The 12,527-nt window shown below is 36.6% G+C and overlaps 1 protein-coding gene across 1 annotated transcript in view; it reads right to left on the reverse strand.

Moving 5' to 3' along the window:
- Positions 1 to 12,527, reverse strand: part of FRRS1 (ferric chelate reductase 1) — a 57,829-nt gene that overhangs the window by 11,601 nt on the left and 33,701 nt on the right. Inside the window, exons 9-10 of the mRNA XM_049765844.1 lie at positions 5,056 to 5,169; positions 3,525 to 3,637 (exon numbers count right to left, since the gene is read on the reverse strand). Of these exons, the coding sequence (XP_049621801.1) occupies positions 3,525 to 3,637; positions 5,056 to 5,169 (227 nt within the window). The remainder of the gene's footprint in view (positions 1 to 3,524; positions 3,638 to 5,055; positions 5,170 to 12,527) is intronic.

The following is a 12,527-nucleotide window of genomic DNA, read 5'->3' on the forward strand; positions in this document are numbered from 1 at the left end:
TTGAAAAAATAAACAAGATTGATAGACCACTGGCAAACCTAACAAAGAAAGAGAGAGAGAGAAACTTGATAACTCGTATCAGGAATGAAAAAGGAGAGATCACTACTGATATGACAGAGATTCAAAGGGTAATCAGAAACTACTTTGAAAAACTCTACGCCACTAAAAATGAGAACCTGGAAGAAATGGATAAATTCTTGGACTCTTATAATCTTCCACGGTTGAAGGAAGAGGATGTAGCATATCTAAACACCCCCATCACCATTGATGAAATTAAAACAGTAATCAAATGTCTGCCGAAAAACAAAAGCCCAGGTCCAGATGGATTCACTAATGAATTCTATCAAACTTTCCAAGAGGAACTACTGCCAATCTTGGCAAGACTCTTTCATGAAATTGAACAAACAGAAACACTCCCAAATAGCTTTTATGAAGCCAACATCACCTTGATACCTAAACCAGACAGAGACGCTACCAAAAAAGAAAATTACAGACCAATATCACTGATGAATGCAGATGCAAAGATCCTCAACAAAATCCTGGCAAATAGGATTCAATGCCTCATTAAGAAGATCATCCACTACGATCAAGTAGGTTTCATCCCAGGAATGCAAGGCTGGTTTAACATCCGTAAATCTATCAACATAATACACAACATCAATAACAAGAAAAATAAAAACCACATGATCATATCAATAGATGCAGAGAAAGCATTTGATAAGGTCCAACACCCATTCTTGATCAAAACTCTCAGCAAGATGGGAATGGAGGGAACCTTTCTCAATATAGTGAAGGCCATCTACCACAAGCCAGTGGCAAATATTATCCTCAATGGAGAAAAACTGAAAGCCTTCCCTCTAAATTCTGGCACAAGACAAGGCTGTCCTCTCTCACCACTCCTATTCAACATAGCACTGGAAGTACTTGCTATAGCGATTAGGCAAGAAAAGGATATCAAGGGAATCCAGATAGGAAAGGAAGAAGTCAAGCTCTCACTGTTTGCAGATGACATGATACTCTACTTAGAAAACCCTAAAGACTCTATCAAAAAGCTTCTAGAAACAATAGACTCATATAGCAAGGTGGCAGGCTACAAAATTAACACACAAAAATCAATGGCCTTTCTATACACCAACAGTAATAAAGAAGAAATGGACATTAAGAAAACAACCCCATTCACAATAGTACCACACAAACTCAAATATCTTGGAATCAACTTGACTAAATATGTGAAGGACCTATACAAAGAAAACTATAAAACTCTGCTCCAAGAAATAAGAGAGGACACACGGAAATGGAAACACATACCCTGCTCATGGATTGGCAGGATTAACATCATCAAAATGTCAATACTCCCCAAGGCATTATACAGATTTAATGCCATCCCTCTAAAGATACCCATGACATTCTTCAAAGAAGTGGATCAGACACTTTTGAAATTCATTTGGAACAATAAACACCCTCGAATAGCTAAAGCAATCATTGGGAAAAAGAATATGGGAGGAATTACTTTTCCCAACTTTAAACTGTACTACAAAGCAACAGTTATCAAAACAGCATGGTATTGGAATAAGGATAGGTCCTCAGATCAGTGGAATAGGCTTGAATACTCAGAAAATGTTCCCCAGAGATACAACCATCTAATTTTTGATAAAGGAGCAGGAAATCCTAAATGGAGCAGGGAAAGCCTCTTCAACAAGTGGTGTTGGCACAATTGGATAGCCACTTGCAAAAAATTAAACTTAGACCCCCAGCTAACATCATGTACAAAGGTAAAATCCAAATGGATTAAAGACCTCGATATCAGCCCCAAAACCATAAGATATATAGAACAGCACATAGGCAAAACACTACAGGACATTACAGGCATCTTCAAGGAGGAAACTGCACTCTCCAAGCAAGTGAAAGCAGAGATTAACAGATGGGAATATATTAAGCTGAGAAGCTTCTGCACCTCAAAGGAAATAGTGCCCAGGATACAAGAGCCACCCACTGAGTGGGAGAAACTATTCACCCAATACCCATCAGATAAGGGGCTAATCTCCAAAATATACAAGGCACTGACAGAACTTTACAAGAAAAAAACATCTAACCCCATCAAAAAATGGGGAGAAGAAATGAACAGACACTTTGACAAAGAAGAAATACGCATGGCCAAAAGACACATGAAAAAATGTTCCACATCACTAATCATCAGGGAGATGCAAATCAAAACAACGATGAGATACCACCTCACACCCCAGAGAATGGCACACATCACAAAGAATGAGAATAAACAGTGTTGGCGGGGATGTGGAGAGAAAGGAACTCTTATCCACTGCTGGTGGGAATGCTGTCTAGTTCAACCTTTATGGAAAGCGATATCGAGATTCCTCCAAAAACTGGAAATCGAGCTCCCATACGATCCAGCTATACCACTCCTAGGAATATACCCTAGGAACACAAAAATACAATACAAAAACCCCTTCCTTACACCTATATTCATTGCAGCTCTATTTACCATAGCAAGACTCTGGAAACAACCAAGATGCCCTTCAACAGATGAATGGCTAAAGAAACTGTGGTACATATACACAATGGAATATTATGCAGCTGTCAGGAGAGATGAAGTCATGAAATTTTCCTATACATGGATGTACATGGAATCTATTATGCTGAGTGAAATAAGTCAGAGAGAGAGAGAAAAACGCAGAATGGTCTCACTCATCTATGGGTTTTAAGAAAAATGAAAGACACCCTTGTAATAATAATTTTCAGACACAAAAGAGAAAAGAGCTGGAAGTTCCAGCTCACCTCAGGAAGCTCACCACAAAGCGTGATGAGTTTAGTTAGAGAAATAACTACATTTTGAACTGTCCTAATATTGAGAATGTATGAGGGAAATGTAGAGCCTGTTTAGGGTACAGGCGGGGGTTGGGTGGGGAGGAGGGTGATTTGGGACTTGGGTGATGGGAATGTTGCACTGGTGATGGGTGGTGTTCCTTTTATGACTGAAACCCAAACACAATCATGTATGTAATCAAGGTGTTTAAATAAAAAAAAAATTAAAAAAAAAAAAAAAAGAAAATTGTCCAAAAATAAGTGCTTACCACCAACACAGAGGACAGATGATCTTGATTGGAAAACAAATGTTTTCTGATTTATTAACCAGAGGACAAAATCTTGCATTGAATCCAGAAAACTCCCTTTAATTCTATCTGTGGTTCTACATTCTTTAACCCATTTGTACTAAAAGTGCCTAAATATTCTTCCATCCCTCCTTGAAATTAGACAGGTAATGCAAATATAATTTGGGTTCTCAAAGTTTATCTTTGAAAGAGACATACGTGGTCCTGATACAGTTCCATTCCCTTTATAAGGCTGCCTATTTTGATCTTATATCTGCTCTTAATTGGCTGAAAAACTAACCGTAATAAATATAAATTATTAGGAACCCAACAAATTACACACACATACTTTATATGATTGCATAATTTCAAATTTAAACTGTATTAGAAATGCATTAAACTTTTACTCCCACATACCTGAAACCAAACTGCTTGCCCAAAGATAACATTTGACCAAACAGGTTTGAAAAACCGGGCAGTAAGTACACCTATGCTAACAGTCGTCATCCATGCCACAAACATTAAGGCACCTACAAGAGAAAAAATACAATGATTGTCATCACAAACGAATTAAGCTGCTTTCAAAATGACCAAGTCAAAGTCACAATACATAGAAACAGTCAGCAGAAAAGCACTCAACTGACACAGCATAACCTAAAATAACTATATCAAAGCACCTTCCATTGTCACTACTTCTAAAAGCTAGTATTTCCGTAGGTCTATTACTGGAAGTACCTTATATTCAATGATTTAACTCATCTTTACAACAAATCTTATGAAGTATTTACAATTGTTATTCCAATTTTGCTGATTAGGAAAACTAAGACATAGAGAAATTAAATAACTCTCCATGGTTACAAAGTTTGAATTCAAATCCAGTCTAGTTTGAACACTGTGCTCAAATACACAGATTAGTGCTGAAACCAAGAATATCAAATTAGAGCTACTAGAAGCAGCAAATTAACACAAATAAAGTTATTTTTAGGCTTTCTATGACATTTGTTAAACCCCACTAGAGTGAATAATTCTGGAGAGCATACAAAATATATACTGTATAAGAAAAGTTTACCAAAATTACTTACATTCTACTATATAATATTCCCCCTACTTTCAATATTACCATATAATATTCCCCCTACTTTAAGTCCACTTTCAACAGTTTGCAAATGAAATCAATTTCCATTTTCTATAGAACCAGAGCACATAGAGTCTTTTCTTAGATTACTGTTCTTCCAACTTGGTTCTGCCACCATTTTAAGTATGTGATACTTAAAAATAAAACTAGGGGTCAGGGAGGTGGCGCTAGAGGTAAGGTGTCTTGCTAAGCGCCTTGCGAGCGCTAGCCAAGGAAGGACCGCGGTTCGATCCCCTGGCGTCCCATATGGTCCCCCCAAGCCAGGGGCAATTTCTGAGCGCTTAGCCAGGAGTAACCCCTGAGCATCAAACGGATGTGGCCCAAAAAAATAAATAAATAAATAAAACTAAGAACTTTGTCAACACTCAATCCTTATATAATGGCCTGTTCTTAAATAATGAAATAATGAAATTTTATCTCTGAAACAAACTACTATTATAATCAGACAATCAAAATCATAAACTCCTCTTTTATTAGTGTTCACTGTAATAATGGCATCATTAAGATCTCACAAAAGTTAAATTAACTAACCCATTAACTCAACTTCTGGCTGCACTTAGAAAGAAGCAAGTAGGGTACTTTTTTTAAAATGTTAATTTTAAGGTGCCTTTAAAATTAAAACAATGAATTGTCCCACTCTATGTTTTAATAAAAGTTAACAATCACCAAGATAGATAATGCTAGGTGAAAACATGAAAATTTAAGCATAAATCATTTGTTTGATTATTCCAACACAATTCAGAATCCAATGAGTACACAGTTATCAGTAAATTTATTCTATAAAGAAGAATGAGAACTACACCTCTAACTTACCATGAGCCTTCAGAAGGAGTAAAGAATGAGATCCACCAATGTTCTTTGGATAATCCATCACATTGTATTTTCCATATGTGATCAAAGGTTGCTTGGAATGCTTTAAAATCTGACCTTAATGTTTTTAAGTGAAGAAAATGAAAATTAATAAAAAGAAGTAACATGAAACAGGAAAATTAGTATAAGGGTTTAAAGCACTTGACTTATACTTATATGATACCAATCTGATTTCTGATACCCCATATGGACCCTGAGCACTGTCAAGAGTTATTCTTGAGTGTACAGAGCAAGGAGTAAGTGCTGAGCATCACCAGATGAGAAAAAAAATTCTTGAGACATTAGTGGAGGGAAATGTATATTGGTGGGTGGTATATACCATATAACTAAAACTCAATCATGAGTTTGTAGCCATGGTGTTTAAATAAAGTAGTTAATTTTAATTTTTTTCTCCAAACAATTACATCAAAACAAATTTCTGAAGGTTGTAAAAATAAATATCAGCAGATAGTCATTTCTAAGCAAAATCACATATTCATTTTTAATTAAATAAATAATTTAGACAACTGTGTGACTAATTATAATAACTAGATGCAGACCATTTCTTTCATGAGGCATAAAAGGAAATAAAGCAAGAGAAAAGACAATGTCCAATGGCATCAAATCCTGAGATTAATTATAGGGCTGAGACTGCCTGTGGTGGTGAGAAGAAGAAAGAAATGAAAGACGAAAAGATCCTGTGGATTGAGGCAGAAGGATATTAGCACTTTATTGGTGGATACGGTATGATACTGCTGTACTTCTAAAACATATAAGCATCTACAGTCTTGTAAATCAATGTCCTCAATAAATAATGTCCTTATTGTATCAATGTTCTTAAATAAAAACCTAGAATAGAGAAGTTATGGCAAAACAACAGATATAATCAAAAGACCAATTTAGTAAGCCAAATAATTAATGTTATTCTGATCTCACATAGCTAAAAATATTAAATACAGTTTTTCAAGGAATACATATTTTTTTAAGAATCTAGTCTTTTCTTCATGCAGCACTGCTATTTTTATTTTAGTCTACAGTTACCACCACTCAACAAAGAATAATAAGATCAAGCCTACCCAACTATTTGGAGCTACAGAGAACATGAATCCAGAACCAGCAAGTGTGATCAAAGTAGAGAAGAAAAATATTGTGATTTTGTGATTTTTGAATGTGATTTTAACTGTGGGAGAATGAGTTTTAAATCTAAAAATGATCTAAGTCCTTTCAAGGGATTTATCATGAACATCATGTCCTCCAACCTGACCTTGGCCCTTTGAAAATTACCATCATTGAGGACTTTCTAGGATCCATGAGAAAGACCATTCATAGCTCAGGCAGTCACAGACCAGAATAATGAAGCAGGAGCCATTAGAGGCAAGTGGCTGAACTCAGGTTGCCATCCAAGTGTGACAAAGTTTAATTTCTTTTTTTCCCTCATATTACTTAAATAATCTATACACTCTGACTTATCTTTTTATCTTATTTTTTTTTGTTTGTTTTTTGGGCCACACCCGTTTGACGCTCAGGTGTTACTCCTGGCTATGTGCTCAGAAATCGCCCCTGGCTTGGGGGGACCATATGGGACACCGGGGGATCGAACCGCAGTTCGTCCTACGCTAGCGTTTGCAAGGCAGACACCTTACCTTTAGTGCCACCTTCCCGGCCCCATCTTCTTATCTTTAAGGGCAGATAAAACTGATGCATGATTAAAATTAAAACGTTTTCAGCAAACTCTAAACAGGCAGCATAATATTAATTACATAACTAATTAATTATATTGAAGGGCAAAGGCTCCCTAACATATACATCCATTCTTACCAATTTGTGTGGCCTTAGCTTAATAGTCTTCCAAGGCATGGGGCCGGGCGGTGGCGCTAAAGGTAAGGTGCCTGCCTTGCCTGCGCTGGCCTTGGACGGACCGCGGTTCGATCCCCCGGTGTCCCATATGGTCCCCCAAGCCAGGAGCAACTTCTGAGCACATAGCCAGGAGTAACCCCTGAGCGTTACCGGGTGTGGCCCAAAAACCAAAAAAAAAAAATAGTCTTCCAAGGCAATATATGTGCCAACTTAAGTACCTAACATATCTGATTTTTCTTCCAATATCAAACACCTCCTTAATCATAGGAGATCCAAGACACTTCTAGAAACAATCTCTACCTTCTCTGGGAAAGACCTGGAAGCTACTGTTTAAAATTTACACTTCTGGTTCAGTGATAGTACAGAAAGTAGGGCATTTGCCTTGCATGCAGATGACCCAGTTTTATTCCTACCATCCTATATGGTCTTCCAATTCCTGCCAGGAGTAATACCCGAACACAGGGCCAAGAGAGATGATCCCTAAGAACAGACCCAGGAGTAAATTATGACCACCATTAGGTATGGCCTGAAAACCAAAATAATCAAATTAAATGTATACTTATTGGCCCAGAGGAATAGTTTAGTAGCTTAGAGTATCTTCCTTGCTATACAGTCAAAAGTTTGATGACACGGGGTTTGAGTCCATTGGTATGAAGTACTCATGATTTTCAACTCACCATTCATTTAAATGTCACAGACACAATAACACCACCACCACCACCTCCACCACCATCCCACTCTAGGGAGAAGGTAGAATAAGTTGGCAAAAAGAAGGAATTTGCAAAGGTTTTTAAGCCAATTGTGAGAGGGGAAAGGGGGAAAAAAACCTCAAGCAACCTTCTTTCTCTTTTAAGTTGTTGAAAATCCTGCATTCCCAATCCACTTTCATTCCAGCTCCATGTCACAGCTGCCTAGAGAGATCAGCCAACTTCCCTCCCATGCTGTCTAGACCAGGGCCACACAGCCACATCCATAGAAATATTAGGCTCTTCTCTTACATTTCCTAATGGTGTCCGCTCCAGACAGCAGTTCAAATGCATCTTTGAATAGTCAGGATTACCATATCTGCACTAAACAAAAATGCTTTGTTTCTTTTCCCCTTTGACTAAGTGATGTTTTTTCTCCCTTCTCTTCCTTCTGTTGTTATTGTTGGGATGACCATGCATCATACATACCAAGATTAAGGGTTCATCAGGGGTCACATACTTGGGCCTGGATCCAAGGATAACAGCAGACCACTGGGATCTCCCTTGCTATGTGGAGTGGTGTGGGGGATGAAACTTCAGGCACTCTACCATTGAGACTAAACACCTGGACCCCAATTGTTTGTTACTATAAATGAATACTTTAATGTATGTGTTTCCTCTGTTGATAACTTCTGCTTGTCCAATTGCATATAAGCTGGTACCCACCCAATTTGGAAGTGGGGCAGGGATGAAGTTTTATTTAAGATGAAGTTATTTAAGATGAAGTTATTTAAGATGAAGTTATTTAAGACTTGACTTCTTTCTTTGGGCAGCCCTCAACTTAAACGCTGAAAATTGTTTTTCTTTTTCTGCAGTGATATTTAATTTTAATTTACTCATAAGAGAGATCAGGAAAAATTTATATAATCCTGTGCACAACCAGTGTCTAAATTACAATGAGAAATTACCAACTTGAAATTTTTTCTCTAATTCTAGCATAAATTAATGGGGCAGCAATTATGTTACTACTGAAAACATCTGTGATTTGAAAATTATGACATGACTATTTTCTCTCTTGTAGTTATGGAAACAACATTTAACAAGAGGTTATTTTATAATGGCATATCAGATAGGAGCTGTCAAAATTGGCTAAGTTATATGATAGAAAATTTGGCTTAAAAATACACTACTGGGGCCGGGTAGGTGGCGCTGGAGGTAAGGTGTCTGCCTTGCAAGCGCTAGCCAAGGAAGGACCGCGGTTCGATCCCCCGGCGTCCCATATGGTCCCCCCAAGCCAGGGGCGATTTCTGAGCACATAGCCAGGAGTAACCCCTGAGCGTCAAACGGGTGTGGCCCAAAAACCAAAAAAAAAAAAAAATACACTACTGGCACCTCTATCTTTCTCACAGAAAAGCAGCAAACTCAACTACTAAGATGCAAAACAAAAAGATGGCTGCTGACTCTTCTCAGGTAACCTGGTCTGGGCTGACAACTTGGAGACCTACTTGGAATGGGGACAAGCAAATTCTTCTTTCTGCCATAACACACAACAACCACAGCCACAATTAACATCCACCAACAGAAAGAGCCCAGCTCCACAACTGAACTTCATCAAACTGCCAAGTCGACAAACTTGGTCCAGATCTATGGCTCCTGGATTGCATAGCCATGGCCGCATGACATCTCAACATTTCATTATAGTGTCATCTCCATACAATCAGAGCAAATCTGATGAGAAATTGCATTGAAATCGTTAACACTGAAAGTTCAACTAGCATCAACTAACCAAGTAAAACTTTAGACAATGACATTAATAACACCATTAAGAGATACAACAATTACTACAAGTTGACACTTATGAATCTAAGTTTTGATAATACCACTTGCCTTTGTGTTGTAACAATATGAAGTACTCCTAAGAAGCAGCGTAAGGTGCTGTGTGGGAAAGTGGAGACACTGATGAAAGGAAGGTTTCTCTGGTGTTGATTGGTGTTGGGATATTTAATGACTGAAATAACTGTACTATGAATAACTTCGTAAATCATGATTTGATAATAAGAAAATTAATATATTCAAAAATATTTTAGTATCAACTTTTTAAATCTGGGGCTGGGGATATTGTGAGATTATGAGATTTCTCCCAAAGAGCTAGTATATGGTTTGCATGAAGAAGCCCTGAATTCAACCGCCATCACAATAGGGTGCATACCCCAAATACTAACAGATATTGCAAATAAAACAATAACCTACTAAAGTTCATAAAAGATTTTATGTCTTTGATAGTTTTATACAGATGTATTTTTCAAAAACCATGCATCATTTGTAGTAATATTACTTAGTATTGGTATTAAGTAAATGGTATAAAACAAAAAAAGAACAATTTTTATGCTAAAAATAGTGTAGAACCTAGATTAAACTAAAGGAAATCGGTCTATGAGAAGAGTACAGGTGGAGAACAAAGGAAAACATCTTGAGGATATGTTGTCTGGCACATAATCAATTCAAACCATGCTTGCGAAATTAAAATATCAAAATATAATGGTATAAATCTGAGAATGTACAGAATTTATTCCACTTGTTCTTGTATGTGAATATATGAGTGTAAATGTTTATCCTAAAAAATATCCTACAAAAATTTTTGCCTGTTAGCAAGTGCAGGAATGTTTATCGATGCCAATCTAAATATGTGCTTTACATGCAGAGGGTCCAAGTTCAATCCCCAGCATCACACAGTCCTGCAAGCACTGATGGAAGTGAGCTCTGGATTGGAAGTGGTCTCTGAGTACTTCGGAGTGTGCAAAAATAATGATAATTTGCAGCACAGTTTTATGTTGATCCCCCCAAAAGAACTAAATAAAGTGAATACTTTCCAAACAAATATTAAATATAATGCAACAGGCCACAACTCAATAATCTTCAAAAAATAAACTGTTATACAAGTTTCTATCACCTACCCAAAAGACAGTAACAGCAAAAAGCTAAGGAAAAAAAAAGGTCTACCTGGATATTTATAAAACTGCTCTTTTAAATAACCCTTGGACTAGACAGGAAATCAAAACTAAAATTATAAGTCTTAAACATGAATAACAATGAAGACACTTCATATCAAAACACATGTGATGTAATCAAGGCACTATTCAAAACAAAATTTTATCATTTAAAAATAATTTCCTTAAAAAAGACTTAAAAGTAGTGAAGTAATCTTTTTATGCAAGAAGAGAAAAACCAACCAAATATAACCCAAGAAACTAAAAAGGAATATAGATTTAAAATAAAGGTAGACATTAGTTAACTATTAAGTAAAAAAGAATTAATTAAATCCGTAAAAGGGCCATAAAATCAATTGTATTTTTTAAAGCCTAACAAAATTATGGAAAGAATGACAAAGGAGTCATTATGACAAGAGAGTCCAGAGATTAAAATGCTTGCTTTGCATGTAGCTGACTCCAGTTCAATTCTCAGCAGCACATGTGGTTCCATGAGCACTGTCAGGAGAAAGCCCCTGAATACCACTGGTTATGGCCCAGACCCCACACCACCCCTGCAAAATTAAAGAAAAGGAATAGCATAGAACCAGAGCATTAGTTTTCTATATGGGTAGATCCGAGTTTTTTCCCCAGGCACAAAAGAAGAGAAAAATAAAGATATAGGGGAAAGACGGAGGGAGGGGTGATTTTTTCAAATCCAACAAGAAGCTTGGCAATAATACAGTGACTTATCCTGATTTGATTAATGCTACCACATGCCCCCACACCAAGCATCACCAAAGTGCAATTCTGGAGGCCTCAGAACACTGTTGAGTAGAGCCCTAAAAACTAGCAGCATCAGGCTGACTGTGGTATTTTTGGCATTACAGGTCCCCAAGTATGATCACATCCTTAGGCCTTTAAGTTGACTAAGAATCACCAGTAAAATCCCCAGGTCTTCTAAGCACTGCTTGAGAGTTCACACCCAAAAAACAGTCTACCAAAAAGAAAAAAATAATAGGTGACACTAAACACTCAATATCGGATCAAATCTGATTAAAATCCATTAAAAATCCTTTTCTAAAGTAAAAAAGTACATGAACTTTAATAAAAGTACTATAAAATTTCACTGAAAGATATACACACAGAGAATTTAAATAAATGTAATATCACAATATCACTCAATATCCCCTCAAAACAAAGGAGGTTTGCCTTATTACCACTGCAATTCCATGAATACTTGAAGAATTAAAGTAGAAGATTATGAGAAAACTAGACTGTAGAATTAGGCAATAATGAAGACAAGGACAATTAGGACCAGTAATCTTGAATACTGGAAATAACATTTATCTAAGACACACAAGAGATGACAGACAGACAGAGTTCAATGGGCTGAAGATAGTTTTGGAAATCTACTTTTTAAGAAGCTCTCAGCTTTCAGTAAAATCCATTAAAAATCCTTTTCTAAAGTAACAAAGTACATGAACTTTAATAAAAGTACTATAAAATTTCACTGAAAGATATACACACAGAGAATTTAAATAAATGTAATATCACAATATATTCTGGATCAGAATACTCATTGTTGCAAAGATGTCAATGGATCCTTCAAATTAACCAAAATTTCATTTCCATTTCAATCACAACACCAAGAAGATTTTTAATGTAATTTGAAAAATTAGTTATTAAATTAATATAAGTATGGACAATGAAGAGGCAAGTCTTCCTGAAAGTTCACACATTCTATCAAATTTCACAACCTATTCTAAGGCTGAAGTAATTTCAACCAGAGCAGGAATAGACAAATAGATCAATGGAAGAATAAACTAGAAATAGTTTAATTTATTGAAAGAACCTGGAGATGTAGCACAGAGGTGTTTGCTCTGCAAGCAGCCAATGCAGGACCTAAGGGGGTTGGTTCGAATCC

Source organism: Suncus etruscus, chromosome 19, assembly GCF_024139225.1.
Source record: "Suncus etruscus isolate mSunEtr1 chromosome 19, mSunEtr1.pri.cur, whole genome shotgun sequence".
NCBI classification, from domain to species: domain Eukaryota; kingdom Metazoa; phylum Chordata; class Mammalia; order Eulipotyphla; family Soricidae; genus Suncus; species Suncus etruscus.